The sequence below is a fragment of the Neopsephotus bourkii genome, unplaced genomic scaffold (genome assembly GCF_033783945.1).
Source record: "Neopsephotus bourkii isolate Nb327-2 ecotype Australia unplaced genomic scaffold, CSIRO-AGI_Nbou_v1 NB_1037, whole genome shotgun sequence".
Taxonomy (NCBI): domain Eukaryota; kingdom Metazoa; phylum Chordata; class Aves; order Psittaciformes; family Psittacidae; genus Neopsephotus; species Neopsephotus bourkii.
In genome coordinates this window covers 2830141-2853535 of record NW_026901526.1, presented here as the reverse complement: position 1 = coordinate 2853535, position 23395 = coordinate 2830141, and the positions used below count along the sequence as shown (strand labels likewise).

Genomic DNA, 23395 nt, shown 5'->3' with positions numbered 1-23395 from the left:
TGGGAACAAGCTCAGCACTCCGTATTTTCTGTCTTCTGTTTCTCTGTTATTACATCAGAACACCATTGCATAAAAGACATATGTATTTGCCCTGTTCGTGGGGTTTTTGTTCTTCTGGCCTCCTGTACCTGTCTTCAGCTAATGTTTGTTTTGATACTGGACAAAATACATCGTGTGATGTGTATGACTTAACACATCTTAAACCAAGAAATTTTGATCAAGTTTATCTCAGCTGTGCTAATACCTTGCTGTAAAGCTCCATAGAATCATCTGCTTGACAGTTTACTTGGTCTTAGGGCAGACAGATCATTCTTTGAAGTTGCAGTTTCTTTAATACAAATGTTTCAAAAAATTCATATTGAAAAATTCTCTTTCTCCCCTCCTCTTCCCCTCCTTCAGTGCTATATGAAGTACTGTGAATATGTTAGAAGCTGTTTATTCAGGTTTTAGCAGCGTGCTCTATGCCTGTGTGGAGTTAACAGGCAACAGGCAGCAAGGAAGACAAGGGAAGTCTTACTTTTTTTTGTCACACTGTTTTGGTTTTAGAAGCCATAAAGCAGAATCAAGGCTACCACATTCCACTTGGTTGTGCCAGAAACCAAGAAGAGTGATTTGTTCACATCTTTTTTTTTTGTCATGAAAATTTTAATACTCTTAAGGGAAAATAATCTCACAGAATTCCTGCTATCAGAAGAAAGCATTTACAGACTGTCTCTTAAATACTCTGTGACCTCTTCTGTCATCAAGCTTCCTTAGATCACAGAGTTCCTGAGTCGCACAGTCATCCTGGACAGGTGGGAGTTAAAAGTATCATTTATAATCCAGAGACGCAATAAGAAAATACTGATCTACTAGACTGAGATTGTGGCTCAAGTGATGATGATTACGGATGGATGACCTGGTATTTTGAGCTTCCATGAGAAAAAAGTCCACCTAGATCTTTTTGAATCTGCTTGGGAAAGTCTGAGAGACTTGGCCTTTGTCAGCATTTTAGTGGGGTTAGAAGTTACACTACAAAAAGCTGTATTCATTTTTAGATAGGACCATAGCTTCTCCTTTGGCTAATAACAACATGACACATAGTTAGTCACCTTGTCTAAAGGCAGCCTTATATTGGCAGCCTTATATAGGAGTTTCCATGGAAGGATGGAGGGAGTTCAGGCATCTACAGCCCCAGACCATGAGATTTTCTGCTTTTGGATTGTGGGGGAAGAGGGGAAGCAGGGTGTCAGAACCTCTGAGTACGTTCAGAAGAGTTTTCCAGTGCAAATTCCTTAAAATGCCTTTGAAATGTGTTCAGCCTTGTCTTGATGCACCTGATTTTGAGAAGAAAGCAGCTGTAGTATGGATGCAAATATCCCAGATTGGTCTCTGAAAAACTGGTGCTAATTTCGCATGTCAACTGGACCTGCTGCTTTCTCTGCAGGCTTCTTGCCTCTATAGCATCCATGAAGTTCTCAGTGCCATGTCCAGCAATGGGATAGTCATCTGGCCTATGTCTTTTCCTCCATGTCCTCCTACCAAAAGCCACGGTGTAATACAGCGGTTTATATACAGTGTAAAACACCAGAGGAATTACTACTTGCTTTGTAGTCTATTTTTCCACAGTGTTTTTCTTGATCAGGAGGGGCAAGTCTGAGGAGCCTGTTGTGAGCTCTGGATAAAGTTTGCACTGGCACTGGAGCCCTGTGTGTGTCCCCAGGTCTCAGACCGGCAACCCAGGAAGTTCTTTATTTTCTGTACCTGTCCATACTCTGATTGAATGGGGCCGCACTATGCAGTAGGAATTGTTCATGGAAGTTCAAGAGATGTGTCAGGTACTAGCTAGCATGTATCAAATGCAGAGAGGAGTCTTTGGTCCTTACTCTGATAGAATGGGGCCGCACTACGCAGTAGGAATTGTTCATGGAAGTTCAAGAGATGTGTCAGGTACTAGCTAGCATGTATCAAATGCAGAGAGGAGTCTTTGGCTTGTTCCTTTGCTGGGCTTTGTCTTTCTTAAAAGGAATGTGGCTCTTGGTTACATTAGTTTTCATCATGGAAACCTTTCATTTTTGCTATAAGTATTCATCAGGTGGAAGGGGAATAATTTAAGAGTTATGAAACAGAGGTAAAAGGTTAAAGCTAGAGTTAGAAGGTAGGCTTGTCATTAATAATATTAGAAGTGTTTTGACATCAAAATGTGCTTGACCTGAACCTGGCCTATGAGTGTCATCTGGGAAGTATGAGAAAGCTATTCACGTGAAACTTGATAAATACATAAGGTTTATCATTCCTCCTTCAGCTTTCGAGTGATGACACTGAAAAACAGATGGGAGCTCTCTTCCATGACCCATTAATTTCCCTAAATTTCTGTATAATTTTTTGTCTCTTCAAAACATGTATTTTCTAGGTAATGAATCTTGTACAATATCCTAGTGAATTACAAAAATACTAGCAGGGTTAATTGTGGGTATTTTACAGCTGCTTTGTAGAAGGTAAGGTAAGTGTGTTTCTGAAAAGACATAGCTATAAAGTGGATAAAAATAATTGGAGTTTGGGTGTTTTTCAGTGTAGAAGAACATAAAGTAAAATGTTGAGGAATTAATCTTGAAGCATGAATTTGAAGAAGCTTAGCATTTAAAAGGTTGAACGTCTCCAGGGTTCAGCTGCTTGTTTGAAAGTGAGATGAAGATGCATTTTTCTCTCTCAATGGAGAGCACTGCACCTGCACTCCCAAGCAATTGTGTGATTAGAGGCTGTAATGCAGGAAAACAGTGCATGAGCACCTCAGCCATTTCTACATTTTTTTCTATCCTTCTCCTGCCTAAACGATACTCTTTTTACTTGTCTTGCATCCATTTCTGCTTGTTGAGTAGCTGCTTCTGTGTAAAGGCATAAACCCTGGCAGCAGAGTTTTCTTATTTAGGACAGATTATTTATATTATTTATGATTTACGTGTTCCAGACAAAGGCAGTTAAAGATATGCTATGTTTGAAAAGTGGTTTGATAAGTGGATGCATCATTTGGAGAAGGAGGAAACTGGTTTTAGGATCAAAAGTGTTTTGAGGAATTCTTTAAGTTGTAATGGGTCTTGGACCTGAAGCAGGTTTGATAGGTTATGTGTCAAATGTACTCAACAGTACAGAAGGGCGCTTCTGTGACACTGAAGCTACAGCCTTGTGCTTTTTTTGTTGTGGAAGCCAGTCCTAAACTTCCTTGTCATCTTCACCCACTGAGCTGCTTCTTCATGTCAGAGAATGTCTTCCTATCCTTTTTCTGTCAGTCTGCAACACTGCTTTTATGCAGTGTATCTCCGCTGCCTCAAAATTTTGTTAAAAGACCTGGATCCTAAGCTTTTAAGGAGCCTAAAGTGTACCTTGAGTGCCTCTGTTTTCACAGATGTCTTTGAATATCTTTTAAAATGTAAATGTAACAGAATGCAAAGTCTCACTTTGTGCTTCACTGGGTTTGTGCACACTGCATATAGCAAATCCATCAATGTCAGGTAAGCTTCCACTGTTTCCAAAAGCCTACAAATGCAATAGCTGTTACTCATTAAACTGAACATTCATATATATTCTCTAAACTGTGAATATTTTTTTTTCATCCATTACCAAGAAAAGATTCTAAATGCATCAATTATTAACCCTGTAAATCTAGACACAAAAAATCAGGGTTATGAACTTGCTTTTTGACCTCTCAGTGTGTTCAAGTTCTTGCATGTCATACGGGCAGGGCAATATTGTGCTGGTGTAATACTTGTAAAGCAAAAATAGCTCAAGGAGTTTTACTTTATGAACTTGGCACAGTCTGTAATTCTGTGAATGACCCTGGTGAAATATGTATGATGCACATGTGCTGTAAATTGTTTTTTCTTAAATACAGGAAAGAATACAAGGCTTCTAATGTGCTGGCTGATGTGTTTCTAGATTGCACAAAATATATATTTAAAATTGTGCTTCGGGTGTATTGTGCAACATTTTTGAGTTAATTTCCTTTTTTTGTGATCTTCTTGGTTTGCAAATGACCTTCATTAGCAATTACTGTTCTACTTCTAAGATTTTCAATAAAAATACCTGTTTTCAGCTTCTGAAAGGCAAATATCCATTATACCAATACAATTACAGTGCATAAAAAATTGTTATGATAACTTTCTCATTCTTGAACAGCCTCTGGAAATGAGAAATGAAAACTTTCATGGCAGGCAATGTAATTAGTGGCCATATACATTCTACATGAATTGTGATTAAGTACAGTTTTCATCATCCATGGTTTATAAATAGCTGAAAGAGTTCCACTAACCCTGAAAATGTAAAAGCAACTGTAAACTGCTTGAAAGAGGCAACATAAAATATTGTTTAATGAATAAAGAAACTTACAGCTCTTTTAAAATACTTAGTTTTCTGGAGGCACAGTGACACATAGAAGAAAATTGCATTTAATTAAAGCACTTTTAGATATGTAATTTTATTAAGATCTACAAGTATAATCTGACTATTTGCCTAGTCTCCAAGAAAAGAAGTATTGAAAAAGTCTAGGAGTGTACAAACTTTACAGTAAGGGATCTGCTTTAACTTGTGTCATGCCAGCAAGTGTTGTAAATGGAAATTGTGAAGGGATTTAGTTGTCTGTATTGAATTTTGTCAGGAATTACTCAAACGTGCAGTTCTTCAGGGGCAGAAAAAGCTTAAAAATGCAGCTTCCCCAGCATTGTCCTGGGATGATCACCCCAGCATTGGTGATGGCAGAGTAGTGAGTGCAGCTCTGTTGCACCATGGTGCCAGGGTGTCACTCCACATCTCCAATTCATTGATTCTCTTGGTCTAGCAGGAAATGCATTTTATTTTCTCCTCCTCATTTCTGAACAGTGATTCCGTGGAGGCTGCCCAGCCTGCTGCTTTTACAGCATCCTCATCAGCAAACATGCCTGCCCACCAAGAAAACATGGACACAAGATCTGCTACTGCCAGTGCTACATCTGCTGCCGGTCTCAAGCCAACAGGACCCCCAGGTGCTGCCAAGTACTCGGGCTGGCAGCCTGCAAGCCAAGCAGGTAAACGTCAGGGAGGCTTTTCCTTGTTTGCTTAAAGAGGCTTGAATAGCTCAGGAAAATGTATTTCACCTTGGGTGTAAAAGCAACAGCCTTCAAATGGCTGCTTGTGTGTTTTGAGTACAAGCCAGTTTGTTTAGGAGAGAGGAGAAGAAAACCAAATTTAGCAGTTTTAGTAAACCACTAGCCCTTTGTAAGTTACCTCATAGATGTAATTGGTTTCACAAACAAGCAAAATCAGATGTCCGTGACCTCTATTAAAAGCATATATGTCAGTCAAATATATATATGTATATATATACATATACATGCACAGACCCCTCAGTTTCAACTTGGCACTTCCCATGTGACCTCAAATTTCATGCTGTTTCAGGGGTGGGAATATCAACAGACAAGTGTTTTCCAAGTGATCTTTCCTGAAGTTAATTACAAAAAGTAAATACAAACAAAAAAAACCATCCAAACCAAAACTAAAACATTAGAGTGGTTGTGTATCTGATATTTGTAGAGTTTATTTGAGAAGAGTGCCAGAGTATTGCATAGGTTTGTGATATGGAGATTTGTTTAAATAGGTTTTCTTGCAAGTACGATGTAAATAGCTACCTACAGGCTTCGAATGTAGCTTGGTGATTCTTGTCCCTTTAAACCCACACCAAAATGTCTTATGCCTGAAAAGCATGCTGTTTCCTTCATGAATTTCAAAGGATCTAGGAAATCTGTGTTGCTAATTAAGCTTTAACTGGCATTCTTGTAAGAATGAGATTAATATCCTTGATACTCTGACTTTTTTTAGTTCTACTGTTAAGGGTTTTCTGTCTTTAGAAGTGTATTTTAAAAGTATATCCAGTCCAGAAAAGGAACTGCAGAGGCCCTAGCTTAAAAATAAATATAAAACATACGGTGTTAATGCAGTGTGTTTTGTAACGGCTTTGGCACATCTGGCTCAATTACTGTTGTGCTTGGTAACAAATATATATTTGGACATGCAGTTCAGCTACCAAGCCTCAAGATGGCAATACACTGTCATTTCTATACTTACTTCCCTGTCAAATACCGAGTATATTCTTAAGGTCAAAGTAAAGATATAGTTAAATTTAGATAGGTTTAATTCTAGCATTGTTCTACTTTGAGTTAGCTATCATTAGAGGAAAAAAACCTCAACTTTTTTAAAGTTACATTTTTCATAGTATATGTACTTAAGGCTAATGTTTGTGGAAATATGATAATCTTGCAGTTTTGTAAGTGACTGAGTGTGCGTCATGTTTGACATAATTCTCTGAGTTACCAAGTGATAATGTTATTTCACTTGCACAGAAATCACCTGTCAGCTTGGGGTTTTGGTAGTACTACAACCATTTTCAGTGTGTTTGTAGGTGTGTCATTGTTAAAACCTACTAGCATGCCTTAGTATTAATACAAGTCTAATGTTTGAAATAGACTTTTTAAGTGACAGACACATGAAGGAGAAAGATTTTAGATTTTTAATTTAGGATTAATTAAATTACAGTTGATTTCATACTTCTCCAAAAATCTGTGCCCATGCTCTTGGATAATGTTAAAAATCTCTTCACAAAGAGGAACTAAGTCAGTAGATGAGGGGGGAAGCCAGCCAGGGAATTTCTGGGGCTGATGTTGTAGAACACCTTACAAAAAAACTTAGGGAATTTATACTGGTGGAAAAGGAAGTGGAAGGCAGTGGTTGAGAGGATGTCAGCTCCGTACTGCCTTGCTGTAGGGTCCTGAGATGCACTGCTTGACTTCCAAAGGAGCAAAGTCATTACCTTCTCCAAAAATATTGGGGGATCCAGAAGTAAAAACTGTAGGAGAAAAAGGCATTGAAAACTCTTAAGTTTCTTAAAATAGTAAAGTACAGGGAGCAAAATATAACAGAGAGAATGGCAGTGCCCAGGATTTAACAGGGGCAGGAGGAGATAGGATGTCAAGGATGCCAGAGGAGCTCTATTAGCATTTGCATCTCAGGAGTGTGAGGAGTCGCGCACTGCCCCAGGAAGCTGGTCCCCGATGAGGAGCCACTTGCTGAAACAGTGAGGTAGAACAGGCTGTTTGGAGATGTCAAAATAATCTTGGGTTTTGTTCATCTTCTACTTTATCTGACTTATCAGTCTGAAGGCACCTTCATCTTACAGCAGAGTCTGCAAATGTAAAGAAATTACATACCTAGTGTGCCTGCTAGCCTGATTTCTGACTTGAAAGAAAATGTTTTGTGATTTGATTAAAATTCCAGCAGTTGCCAAGGTGCTGGAGGCTTGTCCAGAGGTTATCTGACAGGTTTCACTGAAGGTCTGCCCTGTACACCTGCCCTAAGCTCACCTCAGGTTTAATCTGCCGTGCATTACCTATGTCATTCAAGAAGTCGGTAACGCAAAACTAGAAGATAGGAGAGACTTGAGCATGGTTACAGCAGAGATGGACTCAGCATCTATTTCTCAGGCCTGTATTTTACAAAAATAAAGCATTTGGTGTACCTGAGTTTACTCAGAATGGCTGAACCCAGCAGTCTGACAGGTAAAACTGTTTCAGTAGTTGAGTGTTGATAGAATTAGTCAGATGTTGAAGAAAAAGAAAGACTAGAACTGTTTCTGCTGTTTCTTTGCAGTCTGTGAGCATAAAGTTTTCTTTAAATTGCCAGTGCTTCACAAGCCAAACAAAATTTGGCTTCATAGGTCTTATGCCTGACAAAATTTTAAACCAACCAACCCCCCAAGATTTCATAGTTTCAGTCTAGTTCAGGAAATAATTAGAAAGAAAACATAATCTCATGTAAATGTGTATATCAGCATGCTATTAATAGCATGCTTATTTGTAGTGCAGTTTTGTAGCTCTAATAGCACTCACCCTTCTAATGAATATTGTATGTAACACCAAGTTGTTTCCATAGCAAAGCAGGCATGTTGCAGGATTTTGTTTGTCTGGAGAAGCTGTAATTGGCTGTTTGATGGTGTGGCATGAATATTACCAGTGATTTTATTAAGAATTCTAACTACAGAGATAAGTCATTTTGTTAGACAGCATCTTTTCATTTATTGGCTGGAATCTCCCTTTCTTGTATAGGCCACCAGAGAATACCCTTACGGTTGATTTTTTTCTTTTTTTTTTTTTTGTTTCTTGTTTTGGTTTTCGTGGATTTTGGTTGGGTTTTCGAGATTGTTCAGAGATGCCTAAAGGTGTCGGAGGGTTTCTGTTGGAACTGCACATCTCTGTTTCCTGACCTAGCAAGAAAATGGTGTAGGGGAAAAAGATGGTCTGAAATAAATAGCTGAGATTGTAAGCCTGGACGTGCTTCAAGTACTGGGTTTCTCTGTAGAGATGTCAGTCATGATCCAAGAGATCTTGCAGTGATAGCACCCTTAGAGCTGAAGTATCCTGATCTGCTGCTGCACTCATGGGTTACCCACAAATATACTACACTAGTCACCCACTGTGAAGGTAACAGAGGTTCTATTCTCCTCTGGAATAGAATCCTGGTTATTACAGGATTCCTGAGTGGTTTGGTAGAGGGGTGACTGCCTTTTGTTTTCTTTTAATGCATGGGTAAGAAGGTGGATAAGCAGGATAAAAGCCTGGCTTGTCAACAAATGAACAAAAAAAAAAGTCTCATCTTTGGCACATAGGATGCATGAGGGGTTGAAGATGGGGAGCATGTGAGGGGTGCAGCAGTGCCATCTGCCTGGAGAGTGGTTTCCAGATAACGCATGTGCTACCAGCCTCCCTTGTCTGTGTTGATTTTTTCAGCTGCTGAAAAAAAGTCTCATTGTGGCTGTTACTGTGTGTTGAGTGTACAGGCTAGAATTTATAACAGTTCTCACTCCATTTCTGTTGAGCTGTGATGCTCTGTTCACCCACCAAAGGGAAAAGCTTTTTGCCAGATTATGTCCAATTTAAAAAAAACCTACTCAGAACATCCTAGCTACATCACAGTGAGTCATTCTACTATTTGATAGCTATTATCACCCCAGGGAACCCCAAAGCATTTTCCAGTCCTGGTACCATATGCAAGCACATGATGCATGCACAGGAATGGTGTTCACCCGCCACTGCTATGCAGTCACTTCTTGGGTGAAACGTAACAGCTGCTTGTCAGCACACTGTAATACTCCATGGCATCTTGAAAGGAAGTGAGTAGCACCGTGGCAAATTGAAACTGCTGGGACAATTGAAGAAAGTATAATTACACAGTAAATGCAGTTACACAAACTGGAGTTTGGCCAGGAGACGAGCTGTTCTTGCAAAAAGAGCAGCAGGATCTGCAATGTTCAGAAGTGGTCAGGACTTCCAGTGTTGCATTTCTCACACAAAAATGCCCTCACTTTGTAGCATCTTCAAAAGGCTGTTGTTGGCAGGGGAGCTGCTGGTGCAGTGAGACCAGAGAGGCTGGGTACCAGGCATGACACTGCAGCGTGCTCCATGCAAGAGCTCGGCAGGCAGCGTCCTGCTTCACTCTTGGGGGTCTGTTTGGATTGTGGGTATCTCATGGTGAGCTGGTACAGCTGGTGACCAGAAAAGCTGGTTTGCTCCTTGGAGAGGAGGGCTTATTTGTAATTGATGACCTTTGTTCCCCCTAGGCATAGACAGCTGAGTTACAAAGATGGGATGGGGGTGGGTTGTGTTAGAAGTGTCTGAAGCTTGCAATTTTAAGTGAACAGTTATTTGCCTGTGCCAGTTTCCATATTCCCAGGGTTTCTCTCAGCCTGATACCACTGGGATATATAATCCCCTTCCAGTAGAGCTGCTTGGGAATGTCAGCATATTCTGCAATACCCACAACTGTCAGTTGCCTAATCCCGAGCCAGCACATGTGTTAAGCACATGCTTCCTTCAGCAGAGGGAACGCATTTGGAAGCTGACTGTAAGCATAGAAAAATTCTGCTCTTTCCTTGCAGTTGTTTTCATGTGTTTGATATACTTGTGTTTACCATCTCTGCAGTTACCCTTAGCATGCTGCTTTGCTGTATTTTTTTATATATATTCCGTTGCCTTGATAATATTAGCAATATAAAAGCAGAAGAAAATATAAGCCTGCTCCTAGGTGTGACTTGACATATTCTCCTACATATACTGACAGTTTGGGCCTTTGTCTCCTTCCTTGCCACTTACTCTGTAAAGGTCTGTTAAGAAAAATGGGGTAAAAAATCCAGAATGTATCAGGTGGGGGAGGTTGGCCATCAGGTCAAAGAGTATGAAGCTGGGGAGAGGGAGGAAGGCACTGAGACTTACTGTGTTATCACAAGATACCTGTCCAGCCAGTAAGGCTTTGCTGGAAGTCCGTAAAGGATGGACTGCAGCACTTTCTGTCCTCGCCACCTTTGATTTTCTGTGTTTCATTTTTAATTACCCCAGCCCCTGTCTCAGTTCTGTTGACCTTACAGGCCACCCTAACTGGGTAAGTTAAGTTGATGGCCTGTCAGTCTTGGAAATACTTTTGTGTGGAAAAGGCAACTGAATTATTGTATCAGCATCACCTTGTTCATAACCTCCTCCAATTTTGTTTTCTAGTATACTCTCATCCCAGTTTTTTTTCTTTGTAGAACAGGAAATTAAAGGCAGGGCTAACGATTACAGGGGTTTAAGGAACTATGTGCCCATTGAGGACAATGGTCTGATCTTGGGGAAGAAACTGGAGTAGCAAGTTGATAAGGCAAATACATTATATATACTTATATATGCTACACACAGTCTCAAAATATGAACAGTTCTAGTACTTTTAATTGAAAAAGATTGTTAAAGATTGCTCCTTCCATGATGCAATTACCATTCATAGAAACAGAAAGCCTTGTCCATAAAAGTGGTATGATTGACAGGTCAAAACACACAAGCTTCCTGGGCCTGGTGTATGAACTGTTATTCTTATTAATTTTTCATCTAATCTAAGTGATTATATCATTATGTGACAGCGAACCACAAGAATTTATTCTTATAAGTTATGTTAAGTCACCTAGCCAAGCAAAACCCATTGTGAAACCAGAGTAATTTATAAATGTCAGCCTTAATTTGATGGTAGTATGAAACTGTAACTACTGCAGACATGGTGAAAAAATGATTATGTGTCTGAAATTTGAATGTTTATATGCAAGAAGTAAGTAGTAATGATGCAAAAATGGACCACCCACTTGTTGGAAGCTGAATGACCTGGTGTACCTCGCTACAGGATGTGCTGAACAGAAACTCAGCTTTGTGTTACAAAGAAGACCTTTGACAGTTTCCGTGTGATTTGATGTTGCTGAATTCATATGCTGTTGCACCAAGCTGTGTACTTAAACTAATTGCATACATAAATCAGATAGATGCACGTTCCTTTCTCTAGTTATTTGAACAGCGGTGAAGAGATTGTTTCTCTCTGTGATTATTTCACACCCATTGAGTGGGAACATTCACTAACTTTCAAAATTAGATGCTCATCACCTTTGATTTGTTATAGAGAAACTAGCCCATTGTTATGGGCTGACTTGCCAGATTAGTTCCCCTCTATTCGCCAACTCAGAGCAGTAATGTGTGCTGTTCAGATGTACAGGTGTAAGACATCCAAAAATTATGCCTAATATTTGTTCAACAAATGAAAAGTCAATATTCCTCTGGTAAATGCATTCTTATCAGTATTCAATGTTAAACATCAGCTCCACGAAACAGGCAGATAATCTGCATATGAATGAGACTGGGCAGTCCTGCTCTCCGAAGGCATAGCCAAGCTGTCACAGTCAGAACAGGAGCTTAAAAGCAAGGGAGGCAAAATGTTACCTTCAGAATGCTACCAAATGGGTTTCTACATCCTCACTCCAGAGAAATGAAACACTATTGTACAGATCTTCATTTTCTCTTCCTCTTCAAGGCACATTTTCTGTAAAATCGACTCCAGATGTGCCAAATTTGTGATGGTATGTGATGTAACAAATCACATGGACATAGGCTGAAGAGAGCCAAACCCACCATACTCATTTTAATTAAGATGCTTTACAGCTAATTCGGCCAGAGCCTTTCCGGTTGAAAGGCTGATTGCTACCACAGGAACTAGTCCCTTCAGTTGCAGGGGTTGTTGAAATTGGGTCTGGGTCGCACCTGTTGTGATTTTCCACAGGGAACATACCAGCCTTCCTCAGCATTTAAAGACATGATAATGGTTTAATCCTTCCTGTTCTGCTTTTAATCAGTGGCATGGGTTTAGCTCTGACTGTACTTCCAAGACTCTGTAAGAAACAAAAGGAAAATGCTGAACACAGAGGTTTGGGGGTTGGATGGGTGGATTTTGTGGTTTGGGGGGGGTTTTCCTTCCCTCTTGCTTGTCCTGTAGCTTTCTCCATTGAACTTGTGCGATTTCATATGGGCCTGGGAGTGGATGGGGTGTTACATACAGCTAATGTAACAAGCTGACAGCCGAGATTTTCAGACACGTTGCTTCATCCGGCCATCTGTTTGGTTTGGAGGGGAGGAACAGGAAGATTTCTTACTCTACAGATATATTAAGAAAAGTCAGAAAATTGGATGTATGAAGCTTTATATTTTCAATTTATAATACAGTAGTTTGATAGCAGTGTATAAATCACTGAGTTAGAACACTTTAAAATGAAGTTCTGGCACTCCCACCGCTTAAAGTAGCATTGTTATTTATAGATATTACATGAAGTCTGATGTTATGTTTAAGTGAGCGTTAAACAGTTCAGGCTGTTGTATTGTTGCTACGCACCAGAGAACCTCTGTCAAAGTGACTTTGGCACCACCACGTATCCGCCTTTCTCCCTTTGTCTTCCAAACCTTTTGCCGGTGTTTGCAGTTATCCATGTGCTCAGTGATGGAACAGCCTATTGTTAGTTCCACGAGGGCAAAGTCACACTGGGATTTTTGAAAAAGAAAAAAAAGGCAGTTCTTTACCTTGCCTAAAACTTTGTTAAATATTAAACTAGCCATACCAAGGAGTTTAGTGAAAGCAAACACTGAGGGTTTGCTTAACTTAAACCTAATAAAGTAGAAAGTTAATAGTCAGGCACAGAATGTTTTCTGTTTTAGAAAGGCCAGCTATGACAATGCACAAGAGCGAATCAACAGAGCATTTGAAGATTTAATTAAGGAGTGTGAAGGTGAAGCCTGGAAACCTCTGAAATTTGTCCACTAAGCTCTTTTCATGACTTGTGGAGAACCCAAATGTCTTTGGCACTTGGGGTAGAATAGCTCCTGATGGGGTGTATAATTCATACAAATTATTTATTGTATTTAATTATCATAATTTGTGATTCTTCTGAGCATTCACAAAAGTTGCTGTGCAACAAAGGTAGTGCCCAGAAAACATGTGGTTCTGAGATTGTGTCAGAAGGTAGCTGGAGTGGTTTCCTTTTCCATCCCCATGCAGTCATCATTTTCAATTAAATATATGTGTGCACCCCCCAGACCATAGGTGCCAAGTCACTCCCCCTTCCCCAGCACTCTTTGAGAACAGAGCTGCTGATGGGATCCAAAATCATATATGTAAAATGTAAAAAGCAAAGTATAAAACATAAACCACAGGAGAGCTCAGACTGATTGCCCAGAGTTGAGAAGTCTTTGCTTAGATTGGGTGTAATAACATGTACCTACCTTGTTATTACTTGTGTGCCCTGGTAAAAGCCTCTCATTGTGAGAAAAAACACTTGCATAATTTTTCCAGGCCTCATATTTTTCTTTAAATCATGTGGTTCTGTTTCAGTCTGAAAGGTTTCTGAGGGAATAGGGAGGAGAAAGGAGAGGAGGAGAATGTCCCCTATCCTCTCTGCCTGCAGAAAAAAGTACCTTGTCCAGTACAGGAGTGTTAAACTTGCTGTTTAAGTCACAGGGATATTTGAGAAACATCACTGTTCATTCTAAACAAGAAAACAGACCTAATATATGAAATTCTGTAGCTACAAGAGGTGGATTATTGTTGGAAAGGAATACTGAGGATTCATACAGATTTTAAGTAGGGAACTACTAGTGGGGGTTTTTAAAGACAAAAAAAAAAAACAACAAACAAGCTGACAAAACAAAAGCCCTAAATGCCATCACAAACAAAAACTTCTCAGTGGGTTGCAGTGGAAGTAATGAACCTTTGGTAGAATCACTAGAGTGTTAAAGGCACGTTTGCGGTCTGTGGAAAGACATAAGTGGGCAATAAAAGCTGTCCTCCAGCTGGTATTCATATGGGAATAAGGAAGATAAAAGATGGAGGCAAGTCAGCCAGGGAGAAAGGGAGAATGATCTATGGTGAAAAGAAGTTTAGCAGAACAACTGCTGAAGGTTTACAAAGAAAGACATATAATAAATGTGGTGGAATAGCTGTTAGTGTACTTCACTGGTGTATTTTCTTTAATAAGAATATGGATCTAAAGGCAGGAGAACCAAGCTGACTCCTCTGCTTTAAAATGAAAAATCTGAACTGAAAAGAAAGTTGAGTCCACTTCAGAACAAGAACAGGGGGGAATAATACTGTGCAAGACCAGTGAGGTCTTCATGTGAACGCTAACAAAGACAAAAATACCCCTTGAGAGAAAAGGGTATATTTTGCTGTGGGGACAAATTGTGAGTGTGGGCAGGGAGCTTCCTGGTTTGACACTTGCCTTGGGAGATGGAAAAAGAAGAAACTGTTTAATCAAATTCTTTAAAATCTTACTTTCCAAGGATTTTTGAGCAGAAAGCAACCTTTCTGTCTCAGATCCCAGATAGACTCGCTACTGTTCCTATTTATAGAATGATAGGGTCTCCTCTAATGATCTGTGACTGGTTTCTTCTTCCAAATAACAAGTGATAGGACAAAAGGTAACAGCCTCAAGCTGCACCAGGGGAAGTTTAGATTGGATATTAGGAAAAATTTCTTCGCTGAAAGAGTGATCAGGCATTGGAACAGGCTGCCCAGGGAAGTGGTGGAATAACTGTCTCTGGAATTGTTCAAAAACCATGTAGTTGAGGCCCTTAGTGACATGATTTAGTGGTGGACCTGGCAGTCCTGGTGTAACATTTGGATTTGATGATCTTAAAGGTCTTTTCCAATCTAGTTGATTCTCTGTTTCTATTACTGTATGATAGTAGACCAAATGGTGAAATAAATCTGCAAATGATAGTCAAAAAGCCCTTTACAATTTAGCCTTTGTCTGCGATCCAAAAATATTCTGACAAATATAGAACTATCTGAAAGCTTAGGGTTTATTTGTTATTCCCCTTATTCTGTTTGCATTGTGCCTGTGATCCCATGGGAGTCGTGCCTCTGCTGAAGCAGATGAACTTCATGGGCATTGAGTTTAAGTTCGCCAGTTCCACTGGAAGTAGAGTGGGTCTTTTTGCCTTCACTGCTTCTCAGTGCTAAAAGCCCAGCTTGTTCTTGCTTGGGCCACAACTCTTGCTTAACACAGTACTAATTTGTGTGGTTTACATTATGGTTCGCTTAAAAGAGTAGATTTGTTTTAACATAGGATCATTAGTAGACCAGAATTATTCCCCATACAGATGGACCAACTCCTTCTCTCCTTTTTAGTGCTTTGAATAACTCAGGAATATCTGATCTGTCTAAGAACTCTGTAGAGAAAGTTTATGTAGAAAATTCTGCTCCTGGACAGTTGTAACTTTAAAGTTAGGTAGTGCTGAGAAAAGCATCATTCATAAAATCAGCATTACTGAAAGCTGTAATGAGACCAAAGAAAAGGGAACAATTGTGGTGTTTGTACTTCTTTTGTGTGTGTGTGTGCTTACTTTAAGCAAGCAGAAGGTTGGGGTTTTTTTAACTTCACAGTGCAAACGACCTTACTGATGTGTCTGAATGGGCTTTGGGATTCAGCAGATAAACAGAAATTAGCCATATAGTAGAAGCTGGACTGCAGTTTGATTTATGGCAAAAGCAGCCTTCAAACAGATTTGGTTTTAGTGTGGATTTTTGTCTTCTCATGAAATGGGACCTGAAAATTAGAAAGCCATATGTGATCACAGAAGAGGAAAGTGCAATTATTCAAAACCACTTTTGTTCAGATCTTCAAAGCCTTTCAGCCACCTTTTCCATTTTTATGTGTTCTTGTGTTTTCAGTTTATCAGGAATTTATAATCTAAAATGAACTACAGTAGCAGAGTGACTTGTTCTAGATCAAATGCTAACACATTCCTAAGTACTTTATCCTCAGGAATGCTGAATGTTTCTAGAACTGAGATGTTTTTTTAAAGTTATTGCATATTAATTAATTATACTTTAAATATAATAAATAACCTTGTATTTAAAAAAACAACACGCACAATAAAACAAAATAAAAACAAAAACAAAAACAAAAAAACCAACACAAACAAAACAACACCTCCCCACAAAAAAAGCCCAAAACAACACTAAACCTCAACAGCCACACTGCTGATGAACTGGTATACTTTTTGCTACTTCAAATACTGAAAAGGATCCAGAAATGTTGCTCTTGAAATGACCCGATTTGAGAAAATTTGATGAACCAACCAGTTAGACAAAAAAGGTATCTGACTATATTGCTGCTTCATACAGAGAAAGAGTAAGCAAAAGTAGTATATTGAGCCCATATCAGTGGATTAATACCAAGCGTAATTATAGAACAAAAGCATTGGTGTTAAAAAAAGATTTCTCTTCCAGCTGTGTTGTCTTAGCCTACAAATGTGCATAAGTAAAGGGGTGTTTTGTTAACTAAAGTTCATTGTATTGTTTTGATTAAATTGTGTAGTGTGCAGCTATCTTACTTGTGTAAATAGCAAAGGATTGGCATTTCTATAGAATTTTCTGTGTATTTACTGTCACTTAAATTTATCTTCTTTGTGAATTAGTGTGCCACTTCCGTTTGAGCAGGGAAGGCAGTGTTTCACCTCAAAGGTATTTGTGACTTTTCTGTGGGGTGGAGGTTTGTCAGCATTACATTAAGGGAGATAATGACAAACAGTTTTTCATGTTTTCCCTGACAGATGATATGAAAGGTGAAAGAGGAGGACTACCAAAAAGGTTAACAGCCTCACACAAACTATTTTCTTTTTTTTTCGCAAAGCTACTGAATGCTCAATACATCCTGAATGTTCTTGTTTTGAAGAGCTGTATCATTGCAACAGAAGCATCATCCTGTGCTGTCCAATATCTCTGTCATTGCTTGAATTTCCACTCGGATCTTAATTTTGCTTTTTGCTTTACAATGTTTAGTATTGCTGCACTAATGTCAGGACACAGAGTAAATAGGGTTTCTCTTGCCTGTGGTTACAAACAAAAGGTTATGGAAATGTGAGGGGATTTTAGCATACCTGAAAAAGAGAAAGTTACTCCGCAGGAATAACTGCTCCCATAAAACTGTGTTGCTGTAGTTTTTCTGTTACCAAGGTGCATTTATCAATAGAGGAGAAAGAAAAGCAGAGGACTGTTTCTTCATTACCCATGGCAACAGTATCATCTGTGCCTTTCATTTTTTGTAAATGCATTTTTCATACTCCATAAAAGCTTGTGACTATTCTACACCTCTAAAAACCTGAGCACAAATGGAAGTCTGTCGATGTATACGTTTCTGAAAAGTCAGGTTTTTATTTGAGTCATAACTTTTATAAGAGGATGTGAACATGGCCTTTGGCGTGCTTCAGAATGGCAGTATCTAGTGATCTCGACTGGTGTTTAGATTCACTTTAGAAATATGTTGTCATTATACAGTATTGCATTTGAAGTTCCTGTACATGTTGTATTGAATGTGTACTTTTGTTTAATCTGTTAGTAATGACGTATGATCTATTGCACTTACAGTAAAATGTTTTGAGTAGGTATGTCATGTTCTCCTGTCTCTGTTCAAACACTGATATTCTTGGCGTCAGCTTTTGTATCTAAAGCAAAATAATACCTTCATGGGTTCTGTATTCTTTTGCCTAACTTCTTCAGTATGTTGAAATTTGTCCACTCCTTCTATAAGTTAGCCAAATCACGCTGTGTTATTTCACAGACATTTTATAAAGTAGGTTAGGACTTACTTGGTGAGGGAGGGGGGGAAATAAGTGCTTTTTAATTTGTTCCTTTAAGTAGGCAGGTATACAGTGGACAAAGATGTTAGGCAAATGTTGATGGTTGCTTGTATTTCAAGGTAGTTTACTTGGTACTGAAAGATGGTCTTCTTTCCCCAGCTCCTGTCAGTGGATGGACATCAAATAGTGTTAAACCACCTGGAACGGCTGCCCCTAGTGAAAAACCTGCACCAGCACCTCAGCTGAATGAGCAAGACACGTTGGTTCAGAGGGCAGAGCATATTCCAGCAGGAAAGCGTACTCCTATGTGTGCGCACTGTAATCAAGTCATTAGGTTTGTATCTGTGTGCTGGGTATACTCTTTGCTGGGTAAAAAACTGTCTGGGTGGCCAGGCCCAAAGAGTGGTGGTGAATGGAGTTAAATCCTGTTGATGGCGGTCACAAGTGGTGTCCCCTAGGGCTCAGTAGTAGGGACAGTTCTGTTCAATATCTTCATCAATGATCTGGATGAGGGGATTGAGGGCACCGTCACCAAGTTTGCAGACTGCACCAAATTGAGTGGGAATGCTGATCAACCTGAACATAGAAAGGCTCTGCAGAGGGGTCTGGACAGGCTGGATTGATGAGCTGAAAGCAACTGTATGAGGCTCAACAATGCTGAGTTCCGAGTCCTGCACCTGGTCACAACAACTCCATGTGACACTACAGGCTATGTCCCATGTTTGCAATGCACAGAACAGGAGAGCCTGCACTGTGTTTCACCATGGTTAAAGAAACTTGTTTGATTAGAAAACGTGAGTGTGAAAAAATGAGTAGCTGTATAAATTTCATCAGTATTATAGAAAATAAGCCTTTCCATCACGGGTTTTTGTAGCCTTTTGAGCTCTTGCCTGATTCTGCATCAGAAGATGCAGCTAACTCAAATTTCTTGATCTCTAGGGGTCAGCTGAGTCCAGCTTATTTCCATTAGATTTCTGTTCTGATAGTTCACTACCAGTTCAGCTAAAATTGGGTTAATGTTAGAGGATGCTTTACTAACCGATCTGTGATCTTTTGGAGGATTTTTTCCTACTTCCATTGTATATGTCAAGGAAATAAAAATACGTGACCTGAATCCCCTTGAAGCAATAGAAGAAACTATTCAAATTCCTAACATAGGTGCAAATGTTTTACTTCACTGCAAAATGGAAGATTAGTATCAAAGAGGTCCACACTTTTGGGATGAGAGTGATTTGGTTCATTGAACAGCTTGGCCTCTATAACCATTCTGTCTGTCTGCTATTCTGACCTTTTTGTTCCCTGGGCTTTGGATTTGTGTCTAGTAAATAATAAGCAAGCAACCATGCACTGTCCTTTTTGTTACCATCACTTCAGTTTAAAATTAAGACTGAACAGAGTAAACACATTACATGCTGAATCTTTCATGCAGGAAGCTTCACTGCCTTTTGTAGTGCGTTTGTGGTTTAGCAAGGTTTGCCGAAGCTCTGTGCTGCAGGGTCTCACAGTCAGCAGATTGTTCTTGAGCAGCCAGCATTTCCTCTCAGCCCTTAAATCACTTGCTGCTACTCTCTGCCTTTCCACCTTGATCACCATTAAAAATGAGATTAGCTGCCAGTAGGGTAGTATACTGCTCCGCGGAGCAGGTTTTCCTCCTTTGTGTATGCTTGAGAACTACTTCATAGAATCATAGAATACCAGACTGGAAGGGACGTTAAGGATTATCCAGTCCAACCTTTCTTGACAAAGCCTGGCCCAGACTAGATGTCCCAGCACCCTGTCCAGCTAAGTCTTAAACTTGTCCAATGTCAGGGAGTCCACCACTTCCGTGGGGAGATTATTTCAGTGGCTGATTGTTCTCATTTTGAAAAATTTTCCCATAGTGTCCAACAAGAATCTCCCTGGGAGTAAGTTGTACCCATTGCCCCTCATTGTTTCCATGTCACTATTTGTAAAAATGGACTCTCCATCTTCTTTTAGCCACCCTTTAAATATTGGAAGTATTAAGTACTTGACAGTACTTAAGCCATTGTCACCTATTGTAAGTGATACCTCTTCATGAATAGTAACTGATACTCATGTTATTTGTAACCTGCTGGTGGTGTTTAGATCCTTATATTTTTTCATATGTTAAATGCCACTTCAATTATTAAAAGCAAGCATTATTGCATTTGAGGATGAGTTGATGTGCATTAATGTTAAACATGCCTTGTGTTCACAGTGTACAGTGGATTTAGATTATTGCAATGGCATTTTGAATTCAAGTTTTAGCATAATTACAGTTCATGCCCTCAGGTAATGCTACCACTATGAAAAGGTAGGAGGAGGATCAAGCAACATTGCATTGTTCATCTGTTTTAAAGCCAAAATGCGTTGTGGAGTTGGTTACTTTACACTCAGGCATAGAATGACCATGGTTGCTCAAGCCAAACCCATCTATTAGAGACATCTTATAACTTTTTAATATATCTTTAATTATTCATGCAGCGATTTTCTGAATATTCCATTTTTTCCCAAAGCTTCAGTAAGTAAGCTTTTCTTGCCGTGTCTAAACGAATCAAAGCTAGAGGCAAACTAAATTACCCATGATCTACTTGCTGTGATGGTCTGATAAACTTCTGACATTTCCTGGTGAAGACTTCTGGTTCCCAGGCAGTCTTACCAAGTGCTGCAGTGCAGAGTTGGCTCTTCCTTTGAAGTCCAAATAGGTTTTCCCTGATTCTCCACTGAGAATGTCTTTGTTGGCATGTCTGCTTTTGAATGATGAGTTGGTCATGTCATCTTTTCATACAGCTTAATTGTTTTTAAAGGGAAAAGGGAAAAAGTATGAATGGTGCTTCCCTTCAGCATCTCCTATACAAAAATTATTATTCTGGCATTTTCAAGTGAGAAGAAAAAGAAACTTCCCAGAATGTAGACTGCTGTATGGTTAACTGTGAAGTGATTGGTCTACGTAGCAGATGTGAGGATCCTTTTGATCTCTCTACCACTAAATTTCAGTTCTGGCTTGCTATCATAATAAAAACCACATGGGAAGTTAGATTATTGACCTACTAACACATCATGACCATACTGATGAAGTTATATTTAGCTACAAGTGTAAAGATAAATTCTGATTATATTCCCTGTGTGTTACCTACTTTTTCCTGCTGGCCCCTGTATCATTTCTGCATGCAGAGCCCAGATGTTTTAGGTGGCTAATCTCAAAACCAACAAACAAAAAACCTTACTGTTTGCTTCCTTCTGTGAGTTTGGTTCATGTGGTCTAGATGGTAATGCCAGAAATTTGTTCAGAAATGCTTAGCATGTCAAAATAGCCTGGGATAGAAGCGCATTCATAGCGAACTTTTGCTCTTTGATCATCTAGTATCTTTGGATGGAAGCGACATGGGTTTTTAGCAGCACCTTTAAAAAATACGTTCTAGTTGACAGAGGCATGGGGCAATTTTTATTGTTTTGGTTTGGTTTTAAATGGGGACGGAAGGATGTAGCCATCTGCAGCCATCTTCTAACATTTCATGGCCTAGCTACTTGCTGTTAGTTGCGTAAGAGTGGGCATGCATCCCTCTTACTCAAATCGGAGCTTTAAACACCTTTTCAAATGAATACAGCAAATTAATACCTTTCATTACTGGAAGCTGTCGTTTTGATCACAAAAATGTGCAAAGACCAGGAACACCTCCAAGTTCTGAATATCACATTTTTGTGTATTTTATGTGGCAGGTGTTTATTTTTTTCTTTCTTCCATGTGCTTTGGGGCAGCTTTTAAGTCACTGGTGTCATTAAGCTGCAGCGATGGCTTGACATATTTAAAATACTGCCTGATTAAAAGCAAAATTGTGTTTAGAAAGCCTTCTTCTAGACATGTGTGTGCGGGGAGCCAGCCCACTAATGGAACACCTTGGAGACATTATGCAGGGCATGGCCACAGCTGTCTGGGGACTTTGGGAAAGAAACTCTGTGGATGCACTCTCAGGTTGTTCCCCATCCATTTGCGTTCCTGAACGCTGTCCTGAATGGCTAACCTCAACATGTCAGAGCTGTAAACTCTGGAGGGCTAAATGCAGCAGATGTTGTAAAAATTCCTTCCTCTCCTGTTGCTAGTGTGCTTTTTTTCCATTGCAGAGGTAATCGAGCCTATTGTTTCAGTGCAGATGGCCAGAAACTCAATCCTACCTGGAGCCAGGAGAGCCTCTTCGGTGTCAGCCCTGTGTTAATGAATCTGTTAAATTAGCCTGTGCTGACACGGCGCACTGAGAGCACTTTGTTGTACATAAGGGCTTGTATTGTTTGATCAGTACATAACTGAAAGGGCATTGATGTAAAAAGGTGCTTGTAGAGCAGTGAGAGGGTATCGGGTTAGGTCAGTGTTTGCACTCCTCATGCATCCGCTGGGAGTGGGGACCAGAGAGCTGCGCTCGACCCTAGCTCCCTCCTTAAAGGGCTATGAGCTGCTCTCCAGGAGACTTTTTCACTGCTTTCTCTCTCATCTCAGAGGTGAATAGAAGAAACTGTTTCAGATTAAATATGTTAATCATCTCAGATGGTGTGTGAGTTGTCTGAAAACTGTTTGAGTCCCTTATCTTTGACTTCTCATCCTGTTGGGAATCCATAGCAGCTTCAGGGAAAATGTGGAAGAGAAACAAAAATAATTACCCCCTACTCTTGATGGAGTTGCCCTCTGTCCTCTGCCCACTAGCGTCAATATAACCCTAGAAGCAGATTTTGAGGGTGGTTTATTTTCTTCTCTATTATTGTTTTTTTTTTCACATGAAAATCTTACCTTACACAAAAAATGTTCTTGTAGTTTACTCAATTTCCAAAGAAATGCTTAGCAACAGCTTGGTCGTATTAGTACCTTACACTTTTCTTGCAGTGAAGTATTAGATTGAAAAAGAAAAAAAAAGATGTGTTACTGAAAAGATATCATCTTTATTGGTCTTCAAAAATGGGAAATCTGGTGGGTGAGATGAACTTGAATCCCGAAGTTCACCTGAAACCTAAAATTTGAAAGGTTGAGTATTGGTGGGACCTTAGAGGCACCTCATTAAATATGTTCATAAAAGAAATTAGCATGCAAAATATGTTTTCAAACGAACACAGGTAGAGTGATATATGCCTGGGATTTATGAGTTACAAACTGAGAATTTTTTTTTGACTCAGAAAAAGACAGTTTATCTTGTCTGTTAACCTTGTTGCATTAGCCACACAAATGCTATTAAAAGCATCATTATTTTGTGTTTGCAAATAATAGAGGAGGCTCTGTATTTGGAAAATATGGTCCTATTTTAACTATCTTCTGACAGAAAAGAAAAAAAAAATAAACACCAATAACTGGGATGGGTTATCCTGTAACAAATTTGTTGGATAAGGACCGTGATTGAATTTTTGTCTCACGAGAAACTGATGTTATCAGCTCTTAATGG

General features: G+C 39.5%; 1 protein-coding gene across 7 annotated transcripts in view; it reads left to right on the top strand.

Moving 5' to 3' along the window:
* The window catches only part of PDLIM5 (PDZ and LIM domain 5), a 128049-nt gene that overhangs the window by 90692 nt on the left and 13962 nt on the right, over window positions 1–23395 (top strand). For all 7 annotated transcript variants that reach the window (XM_061360961.1, XM_061360962.1, XM_061360960.1 and 4 more), the window contains 2 exons: window positions 4852–5036; window positions 18132–18306. In XM_061360961.1, coding sequence (XP_061216945.1) covers window positions 4852–5036; window positions 18132–18306 — 360 coding nt within the window. The remainder of the gene's footprint in view (window positions 1–4851; window positions 5037–18131; window positions 18307–23395) is intronic.